The sequence below is a fragment of the Taurulus bubalis genome (assembly GCF_910589615.1).
Source record: "Taurulus bubalis genome assembly, chromosome: 3".
Classification (NCBI taxonomy): Eukaryota; Metazoa; Chordata; class Actinopteri; order Perciformes; family Cottidae; genus Taurulus; species Taurulus bubalis.
The window spans coordinates 41,762,030-41,785,961 of NC_136591.1; the positions used below are offsets into that span (position 1 = coordinate 41,762,030).

Below are 23,932 nucleotides of genomic sequence, written 5' to 3' on the forward strand. Positions count from 1 at the left end.
TTGATGTGTTGAATGCAGGTGATGCTCAGACAGTCAGCAGCCGAACAGCATGGAGGCCACAGCGCTCTGCAGCCCGCTGAGTGAGTAAAGGTCTTTGTGAAGCAAATAACAGGAAATGTAGAGTTGTAATCTCACTGATGATGCAGCAAATATTACAGATAATTACATGTTCCAGTTATGTGATATATACATAATATATACAGTATATATATATCAGAAGTAATATCTGAGACAGTGACAGTTCTCTTGTCTCTGTAGTGAGGACTGTGATGTTGCTGCTGGTCGCACAAGCTGATTTGAGTTATTCTCAAAACGCTGGTAACTAACTTTACAATTTTATGTGTATTTGCTTTCTTTTTTTTAGAAACAATGTCTTTTCATATTCTGTATCCCAAGTGATAACACCTAACTACAAGTATGCTTGAAAATAAGATACCGGTAATAAAGCAAAAAGCCAAAATGAGCCTTAAAGGAGGACTTCAGAAACATTTCAAGAGTGTAAAACAAATTCAACTCCGTTTCAAAAACATGAAAGTCTTTTGTTTTGTTTTAAATGTAAAATATATTTGATGCAATAGCAGACATGTCCTTCTTTGGATGCAGCTTTTCCGCAGGTTGTTCCAAACAGACAGCAGCTCTTTAAATCTGAGTCCCTCAGTGTCAGCTGTGAGGGACTGGAGGGGCTGACTGGATGGAGAGTGATGAGGAGGATCAAAGGAGTAGATGGAACATGTGCTATAGACTGGTCATCGACAGGACCCTGTGAAATTAAAGATCTCTTTCCAGCAGTGGACAGTGGAGAATACTGTTGTACAATGGGAGCAAAGACCAGTAACACTGTCAATATCACTGTCACTGGTATGAAAATACTTAAATACTAAGAATACAATGTGTGTTGATGTATTACTGTGTTAAATACAATATGATCGAATAAACTATTAAAACCAGGAATCCTCAGCCACATTGGCCTTCTTTATTCCAAAACGTTTTAAGCTGTGTAATTAACACATATTCCATTAAAACGTGTCGTTCAGAAGGTCCAGTGATCCTGGAGAGTCCCGTCCATCCTGTGGTGGAGGGGGAAGCTACGACTCTGAGCTGCAGAGATGAGCAGGCGTCCCCCAACCGCACAGTGGACTTCTTTAAAGACGGCCGCTTGATGCAGAGAAGCTCCTCATTAAACGTAATCATCCTAAGTGTCTCCAAGTCCAATGAAGGAGTCTACAAGTGCAGCATCTCTGGAGCTGGAGAATCACCAGAGAGCTGGCTGACGGTCAGAGGTGAGACGTACCCGTGTTTCAAAATACATCTATGGATGCTTTGTCCCAAACCCATGTTTTAAAGCTTGATGGAAGTATTACACACAATTTGTACAACTCAATGTGAATTTGTACAAGTTGTCTGAGAACGGATGTCAAAGTCTCAGGAAGTCCTTTACTTTTTATTTTCAGAGAAAATTGTGAAAAATAGAATGGATTGAACAAAGCATTTTATTTCAAGTCTGATATTGACATCCAAAATAATGCTTTTCACAGCATCATGTCATGTCTAATCTGTAAATTTCCCCACTGCGGGACTAATAAAGGAGTATCTTATCTGCTGCACATCCCATGATCTCTCCAGCCGCCGATGAAGCGCCTCATCACGGCCCTCGGATCCTTCTGCCGCTCTGCATTGGTATCAGTGTGTTCCTGGTGGCTCTGCTGATGTCGGTCGGATTGCTGCAATGTAGGAAACGACCACCAATCACCAGAGGTACAGACAGATGGACCCCGCTGTTATTACTCATGCAAAGTTTGCTAAAAGTGGGATCTTCATTGCTATACTATGCAATACTATGTTAGTATTCAACATAATTTCTGATGGTTCCTGATGGCCAATCACATGGTTCGCACTCATGTTTCATAGATGCAGAAATTAAACTTTCTGTTGGATCAACAAGCCAAAGAAGACGTCCTCCCATCCACACCCTGTAAGAGGGACATGTAAAGTTAGGCCTATAGAAACATCTCCAAGTTCTTCCCTTTTTGACATGTAGAAAAATGGATTCATGCCTTCATTTTAAGAAGAAAAAAAAAGAAAAGAGAGAGGTATCAGTCCAGCTGCAGCCATGCAGAATTTATTTCATAATTTCACTCATATTAAGCAGGGATCACATTATTCTTTTAATTGTCTATAATTTTTGACCCCATTGTCCTTCTGACATTGTCGTCTGCCGACCTCTACGTATATCATTCTGGGGCATTTTGGGTGGTGTGATGAACAACATCGTAGTCCAGTGAATCATGTGTTTCATGCACGAACATTACACATGCACACGTGTGCACACTTCCACGAAGGGTTAAAAGCGTAGCAACTATGTCAACGATGATAAAGAGTCCGGGGTTGAGATCCACAAACAAAATATGGTCGAATAAAGTTAAAACAAGTCGAATAATGTGTCCGCTTTAATACTTATAGGACTAGATTTATAGAATGCATGTACATACGCTTAATTGCTTTGACATACCTGCCTGTTACTCATGAGGTGTTGTATTTGTATTATACTGCAGTGTATGAAGAGGTCAGAGCAGATGTTCCCACCCAGGCAATGTATCCTTTCTTGATGAAACCGAGGATGGAGAACGGTAATTAACTTGACTCTGAAAAACAAAGACTTTAACATGTAAAAATGTAATATGTTAGTATTCAAGATTGCATTAAGAAAATCTAACCTGACATTTATAGACTATCTTTTAGGGTTGGTTCATCTTCAAGCTTTTAAGCTTGTGATACTTAGGCTTCTTTTTTTAGCAACCCAGACATAAACCACCCGAGAAACCCACGGACAGAAGAGTAGACGGGCCCCAGGTTCACCGTGTAGCAGCTCTCATGCTGGCTGATCTTGCGGTTATCAGTCAAGAGGCCACTGTGGAAATAGTTCACCACAATGCACGTGTTAGCTTTATTTTCATCAGGACATCAAGCGCTATAAGCTTTAACCTGAAGTGTTGTGTAGGGAAGTGAACGGAAGGTCAATAATCAGACCTCAGAAGACTTTACACTGCAATACATTTGAACCCTTATTTTCTCACAGATACATAGTTTATCTGTATTACAGTAAATAAGACCAATTGACACTACGTCCATCAGTCCAAACTGTGATCAGATGGAATAGGGCAACAATTTGTAAAATATAATTACTTTAGAATAGAAATAATTGGACTCTAATAAAAGTCTAATGAAGTATCTAACAAATATTAAGTTGAGTATCATCTGCATGATAATGATTAAAGCTGTGGATTGTACAATTCAGAAAAAAAGTGTTTTTTAGAAAAAGTATTGTGCCAATAATTGAGCCTGACATCTGTTTGTGTGGTTGTGTGTATTTATATAATTAATTAATCTTGTGTTTTGTAATGTCTCAGGCTCTCAAATCTAATGGACAATTAAGTCATCTGAATCTGATGTTTTGACTAAAAGATGTTTTTTTATCCATAGCTGTGCATTATACAGCACATAACAGTTTACATCTGCATTTAATGGGTAGTTTATAGACTGATTCATGTACTTTTAGAGTCAGTGTATTTTAATCAGGCTTCCCCTGTTGTTCTGAATTTCTGACGAATGTTAGAATGCTATCAAGAAACTTCCAAGTTATGTCGGGTCGTATAGATTTCTGCTTTCAGATGAATTAAAAAGTTCACAATTTTGAATTGAATTTCTCTCAAACAGAACCAAGAGGATCCAGCCATTGCACCAGAATTGCAGGTACCAACCAACTTTTAACAGAAGAGGATCACTTCTATTATACGATTGATTAGGCAAGACTGACTTTGCTTTATTTTATGTGTAGAAATAGAGAGGAAAAACAGTAACTTGTCCTATTGATGAGGGGACTGTGTACATCTTGACTGTTCTCAACTTCTAAAATTCATATTTATCAAAAATTTAAAAACATCAGCACAAACATGAGAGTTAATGTTGTGAACATACTGACAGATATGTCCTTCGTCCCTTGTGTGTCCTGCAGGTTACTGAGCGCAGAGGCTGAAGAAAGAAGAGATGGAAGACGTTGTCATGTGTGCAGGTCGACCACACACAGCTGTTGAATTAATGCATTTTGTAATATGTCGACCGAACAATTTTTTAAACTGTTACATTTCCAATCATCCCCGTTGCAGAATCAAAGTTTTATAATTTTTCTCTAAATACAACTATTTTCAAACTGTTGGGAGAGTCGTGCATGTTCATGATAAAAGACAATATTACAGTATCGCAGGCTATGCACATTTGTAGAGAGAGTAACTGTATTCTTATGTAATGACAATGGGAAGTTTCTTCATTATCGGAGGGCTTTAGCTAACTCACAGCAGCAGTTAAACCACATTGTTCTACCGTCTCTTCTTCTGAGATGCTGTTTACCAGAACGGAGCTGCTGGAGATCGGAACTCACTCACTGCGGTCAAGTAGTAACATAATTACATCAGTTTGACCTGAAACAAATATAGAAACATGTATACTGTGAGAAATGGTAGCATCCCTTCTGATGCATGAACCAAGCTGTTTAATTTTATTTTTCATGTCAATATTAGATAACTTGACGCAACATTAGCATAATAAATACAAATGAATACATTTTAATTTAAATTGATTAAGTGTCCCCATTTCCACAAAATTAAGACAAGATGAAGCATTTATATCAACATCTGTTAGAGAAGCTTCTTAAATGATTTCATGTAAAACCTGATATGTGCTCAGTTTCACCAAATGTTTAATACAATTATTGTATATTTGTATTACCTAAAGCTTACATCCTCCATCAATGTACGGAGCCAATAATGCTGCTGTTTTCAAATCTATGTATGACTTTGTTGAACAAATTCTAATCAAACGATAACATAGCTTGTGGGAAAGAAGTGGCCAACGTGGTTAAAGACAGTATGTTGTATTTATGAACACAGTAAATACTGTATTGATATAACAAATGAATACCGATGTGTGAAAATGGATGGAACGTTAGCTCCTCATCTGAGCTCTGCAGCTCACTCAAAGCCTCCGTGGCTAATTGTGTTAGAGTGCAAAGGTTAAACCACATTGTTCTGTCAGCGCAGTATGAGGAAGCTCACACAGGAAGAGCAGAGCTCACTGTGGTCAGCAGGTTCACATAAAGCACTCGAGTCTGCAACAGATGCAAAAGATATGAAACCAATAATAACTTCATCATTACCAGTTCATGATCAAAAATACAAGACATCTTTCAATGATACACAAGTTATTTACAAACACATGGACATTTAAGAGTCATGGCCTTTAACATTGATACAACACCACATGTGTGTGTGTGTGTGTGTGTGTGTGTGTGTGTGTGTGTGTGTGTGTGTGTGTGTGTGTGTGTGTGTGCGTGTGCAGGGGCTTCTGAGTAAAAGCATGTAATATTAAAGGGAAAAAAGTATTTACAAAAGAATAAATCACCCTCATATAAAGTTTTTAGGATAAATATAATAATAATCATAAATATCAACCTCAAAGTCAGGGCATTGCAAAAGTCAGTTTTCTCTGCTAAAAGTGGTTTGTTTAGGTTTTGAAAAAAAGTTTCCCCCTGAAGTCCAGTCCATCAACCCGTCATACTTCACATGGCCACTAGAAGCCCCTGTCAGGTCAATTTAAACATACCTAAAACACAAACGTGCTCCTTATGATGACAGCTATAAGTCTCATAAATGTTTAGTGGTTCATCCTGTACTTTGTCACTGTTTTATAATCTGTCAGCAAAATAAATATGCCATTCAAAATCTCTGAGGAGATGAAGGGATCCCTTTTGTATCTGAAAGGTCTGACTTTTTTCTTCTCCTCCAGTTGTTTATTGGTTTGCTTCTTGAGATTATGGAACACGCTCTTCCTCTCTGACACTATCGTATCCCCATATATAACATAGACCTTAAAAATTTGAGTGTATCTTGTTGTTTTTTCCTAAGTTCAGGATTTATTTTGATATCTTGGCATTCTGGCTGTTTTCTATTGGTCTCTCTTGCAGTTGGTGATGTACCGGCTTCTCCAGGCCCTTCTTGTGATGCATTAATAAATTAACCACTCATAGCACATCTTTACGTTCTTCCTCTACTCTCTTTAACTGCACATCAAGGTTTGTGAGGATTTACTTTCCTAATGTCGGTAAATGTGCTTCCGCTGGCAAACTGTCTTATTGAGGTTCTTCCCTATGAAGCCGATACGATGTTTCCTCTAAACAACAACCACCTCGACAGTAAATTCTCTCTTCAGTTGGAATTAAGCATAATAGGAATGTTACTTATTTTCAAACTCTCCAGTTTGATGATGGACAGTGACGTTCTCCCAATGTAGGACGGACAGTTGTTACCCTGTAGATCCACACCTTCACGCCACAATGGACAAATCTAGGATTCACGTCTCGTCCACTCTGCAATCATGTCAGTGACATGCACAGCAGGTTCCATACAGCTAACATGATGTCATCTCCAACTGCTGCCACAATTGGTTGTAATAAATACATTGCACCATTACACTAAAATGAGTATTCTGAGAGAAAAGAGGTGATGTCGTCAGAGAAGCACAGGTTTTTCTTCTACACAAGAGACCAGTGAAACCCCTATAAATAGTTTTTTTATGGGTGACGATGGTTCTTTCTCTCACCACTGTGGAAAAAACAAGCTGAGAATAGTATGCAGCTTACAACATGGCCACTGCTGACAAAATGCAATATGAACATCTAATTTAAAATGCCATTCCTTTATTTAATTATATGACACATTTTGGTCTTCTGTTTTACATTGTGAAAAAAGTTCATGAGCATCAGAATTGAGGTCTTTCTTGTATTTGAGTCTGTGTTCCTTGGCTCCACCCACTGACATTAAGCTAACCACTGAGGCTATTTCCACCTTGACAGCAGCTCGTTCTCTGAGACAAGGTTTTCAATCTCAAACTCAAAGTTAGTGCTGCAGCAACAGCAGAAAAACAGCCACACAGGAAGAGACCACGTCTCACTGTTGAACTCACTTTCACAGTCAGATGGTCAGACGGTCAGCGGCGAGACGACATGGAGCTCACAGCTCTCTGCATCCGACTGTGTGAGTACTGACTCTGTCTCCAGTTAGTAAAAACTCAACTACCAAGATGATGTGACCTCTTGGTGCAATATGTGTTCGTGGACCAGTCATGATATTTAACAAACCTTCCAGAGCAGCTGTAGTCGCTGCAGGCATCGATACAACATGTGGATGCTACGAACACGTCTCAGTGATGTTTAGCTCTTCTTCTTTGTGTCTCCAGATCTGAATGTCTTGTTCCTGCTGTGTGCACCTGATCAGAGAGTTGGTGAGTACCAGATGGTTGCTCATCTATGAAGCAGGAAGATGTGTTCTTATGTGATTTTAGTGAAGTCGTTTTTATTGTGTTTTATGTGCAGATTGATTTCAGATATATATTTCACTAGTTTATAAATCAACATCAACACAAATATCCTTTTTCTTTGTCTCAGGTTCAGTGTTTCTTCGTGTCGTCGCAAACAGACTGCAGTTCTTTGAATATGAGACTCTGACTTTCCAATGTGAGGGGCTCAAAGGGGAAGAACTGTCATGTAGATCTACTGCTAAGATAAAATCAATGAGGTCCTCCTGCGTCATCGAAAATGCTTTCCCAGAAGACAGTGGAGAGTACTGGTGTGAAACTGGAGCCGTGAAGAGCAACATCGTCCACATCACCGTCACTGGTATGTTTGCATTAATATAATAACTCGTTGTTATTAAAACATCATGACTATAACTAGAATATCAAACACATGTTTTCCAGCTGGCTCAGTGATCCTGGAGAGTCCCGTCCTTCCTGTAGCGAAGGGAGATGATGTCACTCTGCGCTGCAGAAGCAAGACGACTTCCTCCGACCTCACGGCTGATTTCTATAAAGACGGCCTCCTCATCAGGAACGGCTCTACGGGAAACATCTCTATCCTCAATGTTTCTACGTCTGATGAAGGACTCTACAGGTGCAGCATCTCTGACGCTGGAGAATCAGCAGGGAGCTGGATGACTGTCACAGGTAAAACAGAGCAATGCTTCAGAATGATATTTATATATATATATATATATATATAAATATATATATATATATATATATATATATACATGTGATATAATTAAATGTAATCCCTTCTCCCTGTTTTCACTGAAGAGACGAGACCTACCTCCTCCAGTCCATCCTCCAGTCCATCATCCTCCAGTCCATCCTCCTCCAGTCCTACCTCCTCCAGTTCTGCCCCATGGATCGCTGTGATCTTTTTCTTCATGGTTCTGCTGTTGGCGGTCGGAGCTCTTCACTTTGGCAAAGATTATTGGCAAAGAGGTACGGAAACATTTCACTGACTATTTTGCCCACAAAGCTACTGTAGACAGCAGTCTGCAGGTGATGAGTTTGACCTTGTGCTCATACTGTTTAGTAGATGGTGATTTTTTTGGGTTAGGGTTGAAAAGTGGGCCTCCGCTGAATGGAATCTCTGCATCATTAATGCTTTGAAAATGTGTCACTTTTTGAGATCGCCCCTTCAGGGATTGTGCTTCTCCTATAAGATTGAGTCTGGCATGCAACACAGATCTCAACCAGCAAACATTTGTATTGAAACAGTGTTTTACCGACATGCAGCTAGGGGGAGAGCTGCAGTATTAGGATTGATACTCGTAACCCAGCATGCTGCCAAACAAGAGAGGGACCCAATCTTAAAATTTAAATTTAGTGATTCCACCCCTTAATACATTAAACAATTCAATGTAATATTACTAATATTACAAAATTAAGCACAGAACTAATGAACGTCTTTCTTGTCGTGCAGCATTGCTCTTCCTGTCCACACTAACACTTGGACCAGGCTCAGCTGAGGATCAAGCAGGTGAGTAACTGAAGCCTGCATCAGTATACTGCTGTATTTTTGGCATCCTATATTGGGCATCATTTTATAATTATATCTATTTATTTGGATCTTTATAGCACTTCAAAAAATCACTACAAAGTGCTAGATGTTCACTGAATTGTTTATTAAAATAAGAACTCTATTTGTGAAAATAAAAATAGAAATGTTAATAAAATAAATGGCTTATTATGAATGCAAAACTGACTTGAGTATCTGCTTTGTGAATTGATTTATCGTTGGGTTTTCAGTCTCTGTCGAGTCCAATGCTGCGGATGCAGACACAATAATATATGCGACTGTATCAAAAAACAGGAGGAAGAAAGGTACTTCACCTGACATAGTTATTTTTGCTTTAATTGTACTTTTAGGTTCTTTTTCTACCTCATGTCCCATACAGAACACAGCTAGAAATATCTACCATCTTTTGGGCATTTATTCCCTAAAACAGCTCAATTATTTTAATTTATCATTTGATAACCATCAACACAGTCTCACGGCAGTTAGTGAACTAGTCTCTGAATACTATCTATTGATATTATGTATAGGGACACAAATTGTCCTTTTTTTTAGCACAACATCTTAACTAACGAAAGTTAGGGTTTTGGCAACAAAACCATAAAAACATTTTTATATATCCAACTTTTAGAATAGGTGCACAACCCCAAACATTGAACTATTACTGGCTCAAAGAAAAAGCATTCAAATGAACAAACTTAACTTTAGTGGATCCTGAGCATTATTACTGATGCTGATGTATTTACCTATCAACTGACTAACTATATCTCTCCTTCAGGTGAGGATGAATTGTTTTCTCGAGCTCTTTACTACCCCGTGGGACCAGGTGACACTCAACACATGGGTAAGACTTGTGTTAAAAAAGCCATTTGAATGGTAACTCATTTTGATAATAACCAACATAAGAGACCAATTTTGTGATAAAATTAGTTTTCTAGTAATTCAATATTTTAGCAACACACTCACATCATTCCTTCGTTTTTCAAAGGAGAGGCCGCAGCAAGTACCAACCCATCTTTAAAAGAGAATGCCTTGTATTCTACAATTCCGTAGGTAAGACTGCATCGACATCTTAGTGGATGGATCGTAGAGATACAAATATTTAAGACTGGTGTATGATCTGGTGGTATGAGGGTTGTAAAATAATGTTAATTGACTATAAAACTGTATATGGGTTTAATTGTATTTTAAAATCGAACCTTTACTGACAAGGGATCCATTTTGTATGGGTACTTCTGTACCTTAAGCAACAGGTGGGATGTATCGGAGCTAACAGCGTTTCTGAAACACAAATTTGACAATGTTGACAATGTGAACACTATTTGCAAGTCCATAATCAACTTGAATACAGCACCACTTCCAACAGCATTTACCTTTCCTCTTTGGTGAAAGCTTGGCTTCTATGAGGAGACTAATGTTTAAATGGTTTGACTCCAAATTGGGAATTGTTGTATGAAGTCAGTATTTCTAGATGTAACCTAAATGTATCATCATTAATTAGGATTTGTTCTAGTTGACGATTAGTTTGGAATAAGCTATGTGTTAACATTTGTTGAATCAATAACTCACAACACACACAGATGTTGTTGAATAATGTCAAGTCTTGAGGCAGGGTTTGGGCAGAACAACTATTTTCAGGCTGTAACTGCACTGACATGTTTTCTTGACATACTTTAAATTGTATGTTCTTATGTTGTTTGTCTTACAGCCGACTGAAGGATGAGCTGCACGTGTTCACGTCTTCACACAGCATACCTACATTAGCAAAGCCATATGAGTGGAATGAGGAAGTTCATCCATATTACAAAACATAGTCAAATGAAATACTATGTTATGTTTATTAATAATTAAAGAACAAATTGAGCAAACAAAGTGTACATTGTGTAATTCCAGTTAGGTAGCACAAGTACAACATTGTGTATATTCATATTTAATAATATTCAATGGTATATATTATGAGCTGGACTGACTTGGTTGAAAGGTCACGTGAAGTTAAAAGCATTTTGAAATGGACTAATGTCATCATGCAGCCTTCATCTGAGTTCTTTGGTGAACTAAAGTATCTGTGTCTATTTGTATGAAGTATCAGTTCATTATTATGGTCTCATAGTTAAACTGACTGGTTCCATTTATGTCTGTTCAAATGTGTGAGAACACCATTCAAAGCTGCTTAAGCTTTTAAATACACTCACTAACTTAAAAGTAATGCATCGCTTTTATCTGAAGCAGACACACTCAGTTTGTGGTAAACACGGTATTGTACCGATGACAACATCCTCTACAAACGAGAAATACATTTGCTTGAATGTTGTATTTGTATGTTGACTTGCTGTCTGGTTAGCGATGCAAATGTCCTTAACCAACCACTTTCCAAGGAAATGTAAAATGGTGCAACTTTTTCCATTTCTCCTTCTTTTCCTGTGTCTTACGTACCTTCTGCAAAGCCTGTTGTAGCAGCTCGTCTGACTTCTCTTTCTAACTTTACCTCACGTTGTAATTCAGAGCGTCAGCGTTTGTTTTTGCACTACGTTTGTCCTCTTCAGCATCCCGTCCATGATGAATTCATTCAGTTTGAACCCCAGTTTTTTAGCAAACCAGTGGATGATTCTGTCGACAGAGGAGGTGATAGTGGCAGAGTTTCTGCAAAGTGTTTTTATGGCGTGTAGCAAAGACAGTAAATTACATAATATATATTACACTGTATAACTTTGTTGCACTGAACAGAACATATTTGTGATATGAATATTAAACTTTGAGTCATTTCCACTTTGTTAATTGTATGATCTTTACAATAGCTCAACTATTCATTTTAGGGCCTTTGGAATCTATCAAGTTCCATTCATATCTTTTTCTTCAGGATTTTAAATAATTTGGTAGTATCCTATTCTGGCTGCTATCCTTGCGACTCAACCCCATGAAACCCTGGTAGCTTCTCTATCCCTATTACAAAATCACGTTAGTCTGTGAGGAGGAAGAGCTGCATGCAACATATGTCAAGGATTCACTAAAAGAATAAGCATACCAGCCCTGACTCAGAGACTCTGTTTCATAAATCATGAAGTTTGATTATTTTGCAATTTTTGATGAACATCATCACACCACAGACGCTACCACACGTTAGTGTTCCATACAACCGTATAGAAGTTGGCTTTCTCGTCCAAATAAGTGTTGTTTTGTTCTGAATCGGTCCAATTCACTGCAATATTTCTTCAGTCTGGATAATTTCATTAGGTCATCCACTGCAGGCATAATTCATATTTTGTCTGTGGAGTGATGAGGATGATCCATTCTTGTTAAGCGGTTTGGTTCCATGACAAAAAAAGAGCAAATTTTCCGTTCTTTTTTTTAAGAATATATTGGGGCACTTTATTTGAAAGAGAGTTAAGAGGGACAGGAAGTGTGGGAAAGACATGTCATTGCAACTCAAATTGTGTAAATATTTGCCATACTAATATATCATTTACTCATTGCTCATTAAATCCATGCTCTACTTCAAAACTGCAGTGGTTATGTCAAGCAAGCGACTAACACACTGCAAAAAAACCTTACTTTTCTTGATGTTTGGCTTATTTTAAGAAATCTTGTCAAGCAAAAAAATCTGCCAATGGGGTAACTTTTTTTTGCTTTGATATAGGATGATTTGATTGAATATGGGTTTTGCTGTTTTGCTTCTTTCTAGAAGGGCTGTTTTTGCAGTGTATGCCTATTTGCAAAATGCTAATAGTTTATTTCAGTGTGTCTTATGCCGAGCAGCCACAACTTGGCTGTGCGATGCTACTCGGCCCTGCTGGTGTGTCGCTGAGGACCAACGAAGCAAAGTGTTGAGTTGAAGTTTTTCTCTCGAAAGCTGCGAGCATCAACACCACAGGCCGAGCATTCAGCCCCTTCTGAACAGCTGTGTTTTCAGACCCGTCATTCATTCATTATTAATAAATTAAAACAAGAACAGAGTCGATGTTAAAGCAAGAACTATCAGCCTATGAAACATTACAAACAGGGATGTTTTGCATCACAGGACAAACACAATTTGACGTGTTCAACATAACCTTTCTTCACTTTAATAGCACTTATTTATTCCACATCTTTTCACAACATTGCCAAGATAATACAGTGTCAATAACACTACTATTAAGAGTGTATTTAAAAGTTTAAGCAGCTCTGAACGTTGTCCTCACACATATGACCAGACATAAATGGAACAAGTCAGTTTAACTGTGACCATAATAATAAACTGATACTTCTTAAAAATAGACACAGATACTTTAGTTCACCAAAGAATGACGAGAATAATATTCGTTCATTTTAAAATTCTTTGAACTTCACATGACATGACAACCAAGTCTTTCTTATTTAATATGAATACACACAATGTTGTAGTTGTACTATCTATCTAAAGTACACAATGTACACATTTTATGCTCAATTTGTTCTTCCATTACTATTATACTTGTTGTAATAAAGTACACATGGGCTGTTGTACTTTCTCATTTTACTCATATGTCTGCCTATTTACTGTGAAATTGTAATCATGTCTTTAAAGCTTCTCCTTCAGTCAGCTTCCACTAGTTGAACTGTAAGATATGAGATAAAAAGATAGGAACAAGTAAATATAAAACATAGAGGAAGCATGTCAAGGGAACATACACATACAGAAATTTGAAGTTATAGCCTATTTGGCTATAGCCTATTTGCGCTGCCTAAACTTGCTTCAAGGCTTGACATTAAATAATAACAAAAGAAAAAATTGGGATAACTAAAAATAAAACAAATCTTTTTGTGTTCAGAAAAAACTGAAGTGAACGTTGTATAATGTATAATATGTATAATATATATATATTGTATTTATGTTACCAAATCGAAAACACAGAACCAAGTGTTGCAAATTGTTTTCATGGTTTTGTTGCCTAAAGTTAACGCTCGTTTCTTAAACCTTGTTTTGTGGTTTTGTTGCCTGGATCCAATATTAGTTTGGTCCATCTAAGAGAGCAGAAACTAAACAGCACCAACACAACAGAATACAGACTGACTGACAGGTGATCTCTGTCAAGAGTACAAGTCAGCAGTAGCTATGAGCGCTTCTTATGAGCAAAAATGTCAGTGAAATGTTTCCGTACTTCTTTGCCAATAATCTTTGCCAAAGTGAAGAAGTCCGACCGCCAACAGAAGAAGCATGACGCAAATAGTGACAACGATCCATGAGACAAGACTGGAGGAGGACGGACTGGAGGGGGTAGGTCTAGTGGAGGAGGTAGGTCTAGTCTCTTCAGTGAAAACAGGAAGAGAAGGATTAAACTTAATTACATCACATATGTATAAAAATCATTCTGAAACATTGCTCTGTTTTACCTGTGACGGTCATCCAGCTCCCTGCTGATTCTCCAGCGTCAGAGATGCTGCACCTGTAGAGTCCTTCATCAGACGTAGAAACATTGAGGATAGAGATGTTTCCCGTAGAGCCGTTCCTGATGAGGAGGCCGTCTTTATAGAAATCAGCCGTGAGGTCGGAGGAAGTCGTCTTGCTTCTGCAGCGCAGAGTGACATCATCTCCCTCCGCTACAGGAAGGACGGGACTCTCCAGGATCACTGAGCCAGCTGGAAAACATGTGTTTGATATTCTAGTTATAGTCATGATGTTTTAATAACAACGAGTTATTATATTAATGCAAACATACCAGTGACGGTGATGTGGACGATGTTGCTCTTCACGGCTCCAGTTTCACACCAGTACTCTCCACTGTCTTCTGGGAAAGCATTTTTGATGACGCAGGAGGACCTCATTGATTTTATCTTAGCAGTAGATCTACATGACAGTTCTTCCCCTTTGAGCCCCTCACATTGGAAAGTCAGAGTCTCATATTCAAAGAACTGCAGCCTGTTTGCGACGACACGGAGACACACTGAACCTGAGACAAAGAAAAAGGATATTTGTGTTGATGTTGATTTATAAACTAGTGGAATATATATCTGAAATCAATCTGCACATAAAACACAATAAAAACGACTTCACTAAAATCACATAAGAACACATCTTCCTGCTTCATAGATGAGCAACCATCTGGTACTCACCAACTCTCTGATCAGGTGCACACAGCAGGAACAAGACATTCAGAGCTGGAGACACAAAGAAGAAGAGCTAAACATCACTGAGACGTGTTCGTAGCATCCACATGTTGTATCGATGCCTGCAGCGACTACAGCTGCTCTGGAAGGTCTGTTAAATATCATGACTGGTCCACGAACACATATTGCACCAAGAGGTCACATCATCTTGGTAGTTGAGTTTTTACTAACTGGAGACAGAGTCAGTACTCACACAGTCGGATGCAGAGAGCTGTGAGCTCCATGTCGTCTCGCCGCTGACCGTCTGACCATCTGACTGTGAAAGTGAGTTCAACAGTGAGACGTGGTCTCTTCCTGTGTGGCTGTTTTTCTGCTGTTGCTGCAGCACTAACTTTGAGTTTGAGATTGAAAACCTTGTCTCAGAGAACGAGCTGCTGTCAAGGTGGAAATAGCCTCAGTGGTTAGCTTAATGTCAGTGGGTGGAGCCAAGGAACACAGACTCACATATGAGAGGACTTAAAGAACTTTAAACAGAACAATTTAAACCAAGTTTATAAGATTATATTAAGGAACGCATTTTGAATGAAATGTTACGTACACAGCATTATGTTGTAGAGCGGCCATGTTGTAAACGGAATAATCCTCTCTCAGCTTGTACGTTACATGGAGGTGAGACTTTCCACAGAGACAAAGAACCTACGTCACCCATAACAAAGATAGAACGTGAAACTTATCAAGTATTTATAGGGGTTTCACTGGTCTCTTGCATTGTGGTTTTCTTAAGACATCACCTCTTTTCTCTATATTTATTTGGAAGTTTCAAGGTGCAATTACATGTGAATCAGTCCAATAAGGAAGTTGCATAGCTGCACAAAATATAATTGCGTTACTAATATATCAATGCTAACTCGTTTCAAAGGCGGCACAAACAACTGTCTCCTGGAGGAAAGACCAGTGACCCATCCACATGTATGTATTACGTAGGAATCGTTGTGGGACGTCCTACATATCGCCACAAACTCTGAGTAAAACAAGCCTGAACTGTTTGTTGCTCTACTACATTGACAGCTGGTTTCTAGTAGAAAATACAAGCAGGAAGTGAGACTTGACGCTCCGAGGTGAACTGCACATCATTTCATGGCACCTTTCACAATCCAATCGAAAGTGGATTGTGAAATGTACTTTGCACTTTTGTAATATGTGGAGTTCACAAAAAAGTTCTTGAAATAAAAAAACCATCGGCTAATTATTTCAAATGTTTATCCTTTTCTAGCTTACTCCTACTAATACTAATACATTTATACAATATTGTGTATATTATTGTAATGCACTACCTTGATGTGTTAAGTACTTCTTCTGCTGGGTTTTTATATCCATGAACTACTTCCTAGAAATGTGTTGTATGAAGGCAAGCATGCACTGCGGTGGATCAGACACTTAAAGTACTCTATATACTTCTTTAAAGACTAACCCAGCAGCTGTGAGTGACTCATTGGGTCAGAAATACAATCGAAGATGAGCGACTGCTCGGATGAAAACGTCCTTCTTGCACTTCCTCCCTTTTCTGGCAAAGTTCCCATCAGATCACACACAGCGTCTTTCTTTATGATGTCGTAAAAGTTGGTTGAGTAGAAACTGAAAAACAAAACCTATTTGTAAAAACAAAACCCAGATCGAGTCATGCCCTTTGTGGTCAGCCTGGTCAGATGAGAGGAAAATTCCATTATTGAGACAAATTAGGATATATAAGAGATCATAACTTCACATCAGGTCAATGTGACATCAGCTTCTGTTGTTTAAGCTCCACAAAAGGTAGGAACCCTTTCATCTAAAAAAAACTATTTTTAAAATTTCACCACGAATATATGTATATACATATATATATATCAGCATAAGAAAAGTTATACCTAGTTAGTTTAGTTTAAATTTTTCCTCTAAAAGGATGTTTATTTCAGCTTAATTCATAAAACATTACACTGACAGCAACTTTTAATAGAATAGAAGGAAAAAGTAGATTCAAAGAAATATCAAAACAAAAAACTAATTCATTAAAATAAATGTGAGTACAAATATGTGTATAAGTGTATCTATGAGTGTGTATACACAGCATGTGTGTATATATATATATATATATATATATATATATATATATATATATATATATATATATATAAATATATATATATGTGTGTGTGTGTATATATGTAGAAAAACTGAAAAAATTATGTAAAACAGAAATATACTTAAAATAGAGTAGAAGATTATGAACACAGATGTAAACGTGACTTTAACTGTCTGACAGGCCACTTTTAGGCAGATTAATTAGCATAAATGGAATATGATATGCATAAATATGTTTTATATATATATATATATATATATATATATATATATATATATATGTATGTATATATATATATATATATATATATATATATATATATATATATATATATATATATATATATATATATATATATATATACTAGTGTATAATTACCTGAAACTATGAGTCTGCCATGTTGCACACGTTTACATTTTTAAATTATAAAGGTTATAAAGGGATGGCTACCAAAACCTAAACACTAATTCTCACACCATTTGTTCTCCCTTTATTTTTCTGTTTCTGTTTCCCTGTCACCAGAGACTGAGAGGAGTCCCGCTTGCACATGGAGATGGATCCACATGTGGTGAAATGGAAATTGTGTGAGTATTTTTGCAATTGTGTAAAAAAAAAGTGTTTTTGTGTGTTTTTTTAGACAAAGTATATATATTTGTTTTAAAACTCAGCAGACTAAATGATCCCTTTGACATTTTACAGACTGGTGAATTTGGTTTTGCATGTTTGAGTCATCCGTCTTTGCTCTCTAATATTTTCCGTGCGTGTCGTCAGCTCCTCGCTCTGTTCCTCTCAGAGTCGTTCTGCTTCAGAGCAGCAAGGTTTCGTTTTCCCTGCATGAGGACTGAGGTCAGTTTCTGGACTTTACTGAAACATTCTGGTGTCACATGCTGAGCAGAGGAAGTGGGACCAGCTGACTTTAGCCCACTGGCTTGGGGAAATCCTTCAGTTTCTAGACTCATGCAGGCCCACTGTCATTCCATGTGTCATCATATCATACATGTGAGATAGATAGTCGATGTCTGATCATATTAGGTTATAGATCATTATCAATCACAAAGATAGATACAATGTTTAAAGACTGAAAAATTAGTTTGTCTTTTATTAGTTTGATTTTTTTTCTTTCAATCCTGAGTATAAAGTACATTGAGCTAAATAAACCATGGCCATGAACAGAAAAAATATGAAATGCAGATAAAAGAATATCTTTTTTTAAAGGGAATTATCCATTTTTTAAATGTGTGGTTTTCTGTACAGTGATATAACAGATAACTGTTTATTTTATGGGTCTATAATTTCCAAAACTATTTATTTCCAGTATTTAAAAAGACAAGGTAATTTGGTGAAAATAGTTTTCTATAACCCAAAAATTGTTATTTGTGTTCAGAGAAGAATCCAGATTATGGTATATGGAGAATGAATGAAGATGAAATACATATTCTTGGGTTTAAATTGAGATTTTCTTTCAGGGACGTTCCTATATTCCGAACAAATAATGCAGATTCAAAGTAAAACGATTCCAAATAAATCAACATTGTTCCCGCTGAATAAAAGCTGAGGAGTTATAGATACGGAGGAAACACTTAAAGTGCAGTTACAGAGTCAAACAACAAGGATGTTGAACCATTTCAGTTAATAGCAGGTTATTTTAATTGAGTTTAGGAAGCTTTACACTGTGGCTTTTTTTGTTTTCCCGGTTATTTTTGTCTTTTATGTTTTAGTGTCTCACCTCAAATAAACGTTCTCTCAAACAGACTTCGGCTTTCGTCTTCTGGCTGATTTAAAGATCCCAAGTTAACGATCTTTTGATATCTTCTCTTTTGGAAGTAAAGCGGTGCCTTCTCTCTCTCTTCATGTTTCCAGCTGCTGTCGCTGTGCTGCTGCTGCTCACACTCCACCACAGCAACACTGCTGCTTTCAGACTGAGGGAACATCTGGCTAACTGTCTGGAGGACAAGGACTACCACGAGCTGCTGCACACCGTGAAGACCGGCCTGCCTCGTGTCAATGCATCCCATCATGTCGTCATCGTGGGAGCCGGCGTGGCTGGACTGACGGCCGCCTGGCTGCTGCAAGACGCTGGCCACCAGGTCCGTGCAGCAGGAAGACAGCAGACAGCTGCTTGTATTTATTGTTTTGATACTTTTATTTAGATGTTTTTACAGTTAACGAAAAATAAATGGCTTGAAAATAAGAAAGAATGAAATTACTTAACCATGCATCTGACAAAGAAGAACAAAAACAGATAAATAAACAAAATAAGAAGACATTTTTCGTCAAAACAACCATGCAACAATTCAACAACGTTGTCAGTCAATTGTGTCAACTATAAATTCAGCCCAACAAACAGATATCAACAAACATATTCAAAGGGTTCTTCAGACAGTTGCTTGTATCGTTCGTTGGCCACTAGGGGGCAGAATAAACATTTCAACAAGCTGCACTGTGCAGCCACCACCGAGACAATCTTTAGATTACTTACATTTCTAAAGTAGACGGTAACATATGCAGCAGAGGGAAAATAAATGCACATTTTTGTTCCACCTTCTTGATTATCATTTCTTATACAAAATTAAAGTGGGGTTGTATGAGGTACTTCTCCATAGTCAGTGAATTATTACAGTAGGTGGAGTTTAAAGAAACAGACAGAGAGTACAGTAGTGTTCTTCCACAGGTGTATTTGAGACACCTGAAAGAATCAAGATCAGCTATATTTATATTATTTTCTTTAATATAACTGAAGCTGTTATATCTGCTCTCTTCAAAGAAACAAGACACCTTTGACAAAAACAGTCATTTTACCAATCACAACAGGAGTTGCAGGTCCATCGGTTAGTTTGTGTTTTTGTTTAGTTTTTTTAAATCTGAACTAATCTCAAAAACACTAAAAGTCACACAATAACACAAACTAAACGCTGGCTCCTTGTTTTCAGGAGATAGACACCTGTGGTTAGGCCCTTTATTTAACTGTCTTCTCAAGGTGACCCTGTTGGAGTCCAGCGGTCGTGTTGGAGGGCGGGTGGAGACCTACAGGAATGAAGAAGAGGGCTGGTATGCCGACCTGGGAGCCATGAGGATCCCGAGTTTTCACCGGTGAGTGAAACTGTGTCTTAAATGTGCAATAACACACTGTTTGGACCTTTAGCCAGTTAACACATGTTCCTTGTCATGAGCCCTTTGTTAGAAATGTCTTTATTTGTCTTTACTGGAAATGCTCCATGCTCCTCCTCTCTGCACAGCATCGTCCGCTGGTTTGCTCACAAGCTGGGAGTTGAGCTGAATGAGTTCATCATGGAGGACATCAACACCTACTACCTGGTACACGGGCTGCGGAAGAGGACGTACGCGGTGAAAGCGAACCCCGACATCCTGAACTACAAGCTGCCCAGAAGAGAGAGGGGGAAGTCGGCCAACCAACTCCTGCAGCAAGCTCTGCAGAAGGTACAGAGAGGAGGCATACAGTCTATTATTCTATGTTCTCATTCCAATTAGCTGAAAGATATTGTTCCAAACAGATGTTTATTATGTCAACTGATATCCCCTTAAATGTCATAAAGTAAATTTTCTAATTGTTATTTGTCTTTCCCGGTTGCTGAAACTTTTAATTTCTTCTGGAATTTTAGGGGCTGAAGGCAATGTTGTGTTGTTGTGCTTTTATAGCTCAGTAAAAGAAAGCATATACAGTATATATATATATATATATATATATATATATATATATATATATATATATATATATAAATATATATATATATATATATATATATATACAAAATGAGTCACGTTCCCAGTAAGCATTGATTTGATAATATGGAGGTCAAAATATGTTTATTGAATACAACTGAAAACGCCACTGTAAACAGCAGCAAATTCCTTGTGTGTGCAACGTACTTGGCCAATAGATGATTCTGATTCTGATTTTTTTCTGGAGGTGAAAGATGAAGTGGTGGCACATGGCTGCAGAGCTGCTCTAAAGAAGTACGACCAGTACTCTGTGAAGGTAAATCAGACACACATATAATGATGTGAATGTTATGTTCCCCCAATGCACATTGGACCAGGGTTTGGGACCGCTGAACATATTCTCAGCTGATCTGTTTCGCAAAAGGTCTCCTGAATAAAAAATCAGTTAGATTACATTTCAATGAGAGGTTGTAGTAGACATTTGCCTCTCACAGGAGTACCTGAAAGAAGAAGGTGGCCTGAGTCCAGAGGCGGTGAAGATGATCGGAGACCTGCTCAACGAACAAAGCCTCATGCACCTGGCGCTGACTGAGATGATCTACATCGAGAGCGACGTCAGCGACAGCACCACGTACGATCGGATCGTTTCACACATCTGTGCATTGACAAATTTGTCCCGAAAGACGTTGTGTCTTAGTTTACTGAATTAGTGAACTTGAACTTCAACTAACTCCAATGTAAACCCACTAGCGTCATTATGAATTTGTCTGAGCAAATGACACAATATGACGAGCGAGATAGTTCCCACCAGGTGGACAGTAAGACAGGTTGACCAGTTAAACAATCGTGGGACTCCGCCCAGGAGGCCGCCGTTTTTGTCCTGTGCAAAACTAAAAAAGTGAAGCTTTTTTTTGTTACTTGTGCGTGGCATGCACACCGGCGTTTATCGTCTACGCGGTGTTCACAGGATTATTCTCCTAAACATCAGGGGACGTACAAAGAAAATGAGCAGTGAAGAATCAAAAAGACAACGAGTGAACACCATAATGCAGCCTCCACTGAGCCGAGGAGGGATTGTAATTACCTGTCGACTTGTATTCATGGACTGCTGCATTGCCTTTGTACAAGACCCGTAGATAAAGAAGTCTAGTATTGAAGAAACAGAGGTTGAATATCCTGTAAACTTTTTGATTTGGCTGCTGAATATTTACTCAAATGAAGGTTTCTTAGACCCATTGTTTCTAAAGCATCTCAAAATTAATTGACCTTCTTTATATAATCCATAGATGTGTAAATGATGCTTTTATCAGTTTAACTGAGTTACAATTTACAAATCTTCTGAGGTACACGACCGAGCGCTGATAATACATGATTGGGGTTAACTACTACTTAGCTACACTTAAATGTTGATGTCCAAAACCGACACTAGAGGGCAACGTAGCTCTAGTTATAAGCTTTGGGCCAATGACCAAAGGGACTAATCATCTTTCCTTTTGTTTTGAAGGTACGACGAAGTGACTGGTGGGTCAGACCTCTTCACCAATGCATTTCTTTCTGTCCTTGACATTCCCATTCTCCTTAACTCGAAGGTCAAACGTGTCAGCCAATCAGATGAGGGTGTAGTTGTATCCTATCAGATGGGCCACCAAACCTCTTTGACAGACCTTTCTGCTGACATTGTTCTGGTAACAACCACAGCCAAAGCAGCCCTCTTCCTGGACTTTGATCCACCTCTCTCCATCAGAAAGATGGAAGTCCTGAGAGGGGTCCATTATGAAAGCTCCACTAAAATCCTCCTTACCTTTCGGGAGAAGTTCTGGAAAGAGGACGGCATCCGAGGCGGCAAGAGCATCACTGACGAGCCCTCGCGTTACATCTACTACCCCAGCCACAGTTTCCCAACAAATGAGACCATCGGTGTCCTCCTGGCTTCCTACACCTGGTCTGACGACTCCCTCCTCTTCTTAGGAGCGAGCGATGAAGAGTTGAAAGAGATGGCTCTGAGAGATTTGGCAAAGATCCATGGCGAGCACGTCAAGTCTCTCTGCACAGGAGTGGTGGTGAAGAAGTGGAGCCAGGATCCTCACAGCTTGGGAGCCTTCGCTCTCTTCACGCCCTACCAGCATGTAGAGTACGCTGAAGAGCTCTTCAAGAGTGAAGGCAGGGTGCACTTTGCTGGGGAACACACGGCCTTCCCTCACGCTTGGATCGAGACATCCATGAAATCTGCAATCAGAGCTGCTACCAACATTAACCAAGAGGCCGCTAGAACTCAACATGACGAGCTCTAGGGTTTTGCTTTTGGAGTCTTTTTAACTCATGATGCTTAGAATTGTCCTCCAAAATGTAGACGTGCAAATATGGGAGGAGCTTAAAGAGTATTAAGAATTCATGAAATGCCTCCTGCTGTTAATAGGATGACTGTCCCATCCTTAAAAGGTTTAGCTGCACATTATCAACCTCAACTGATGACTTGTGGGTATTACGTGGCATTATTAAACCTGACCGTCATAACTTATACCACTTAATAGTCAGAATCTGTTACCTTCTCACAAGTCACTCAGTCAGGACCAAATACTGGCAAAACAAATCTTAAAAAAACTACCGAAAGAAAATGGCTCCCACTGAGAAATTATTTATTTTTCTGATTGCATATAATAATAATAATAATAATAATAATAATAATAATAATAATAATAATAGGAACTCCATCACAATAGGGCAACAGCATTGACAAATGATCATACAGATAGAAAAACTGATTCAATGACATAATTTAAGAGCTGCATTCCAGGACACAACAAAAAGGCTCAGCACATATTATGAAGAACAGTTCAATTCATGCTCATACTAATTTGTCAATTCTAACCTTTAAAACGTTCATTTGAGCTCTCATAGGTTTTCCTTTGAGAACTCTAAATTAGTGTATTGTGCTCTTGATTTTGATAGATGGTTTGCCAAATTCACATTTTTAAATGTATTAATTCAAACTTAAACTAGTATTTTGAGATCTCACAAGTTTATTCGTATGCAACAATTACTCATTTATGCTCTCAAATTAGTGACTTCTATGCTACAATTACTAGTTGACAATAGACAGTAGTTTCCAATAAAAAAATGAATTAGTTTTTCATCTT

At 38.2% G+C, this 23,932-nt stretch overlaps 1 protein-coding gene across 1 annotated transcript; it reads left to right on the forward strand.

Annotated features, from left to right (window-relative positions):
- Window positions 1–49: 49 nt before the first annotated feature.
- On the forward strand, window positions 50–23,086 carry LOC306734514 (L-amino-acid oxidase-like; the record flags this gene model as incomplete). The annotated part of the gene is made up of 15 exons (XM_079215871.1): window positions 50–80; window positions 1,035–1,280; window positions 1,624–1,755; window positions 7,288–7,332; window positions 7,496–7,726; window positions 7,807–8,052; window positions 8,185–8,355; window positions 8,840–8,896; window positions 9,711–9,776; window positions 18,975–19,201; window positions 20,092–20,204; window positions 20,351–20,552; window positions 21,043–21,111; window positions 21,290–21,426; window positions 22,300–23,086. The coding sequence occupies 15 exons, from the start codon at window positions 50–52 to the stop codon at window positions 23,084–23,086; spliced, it is 2,760 nt and encodes a 919-aa protein (XP_079071997.1).
- Window positions 23,087–23,932: the final 846 nt, after the last annotated feature.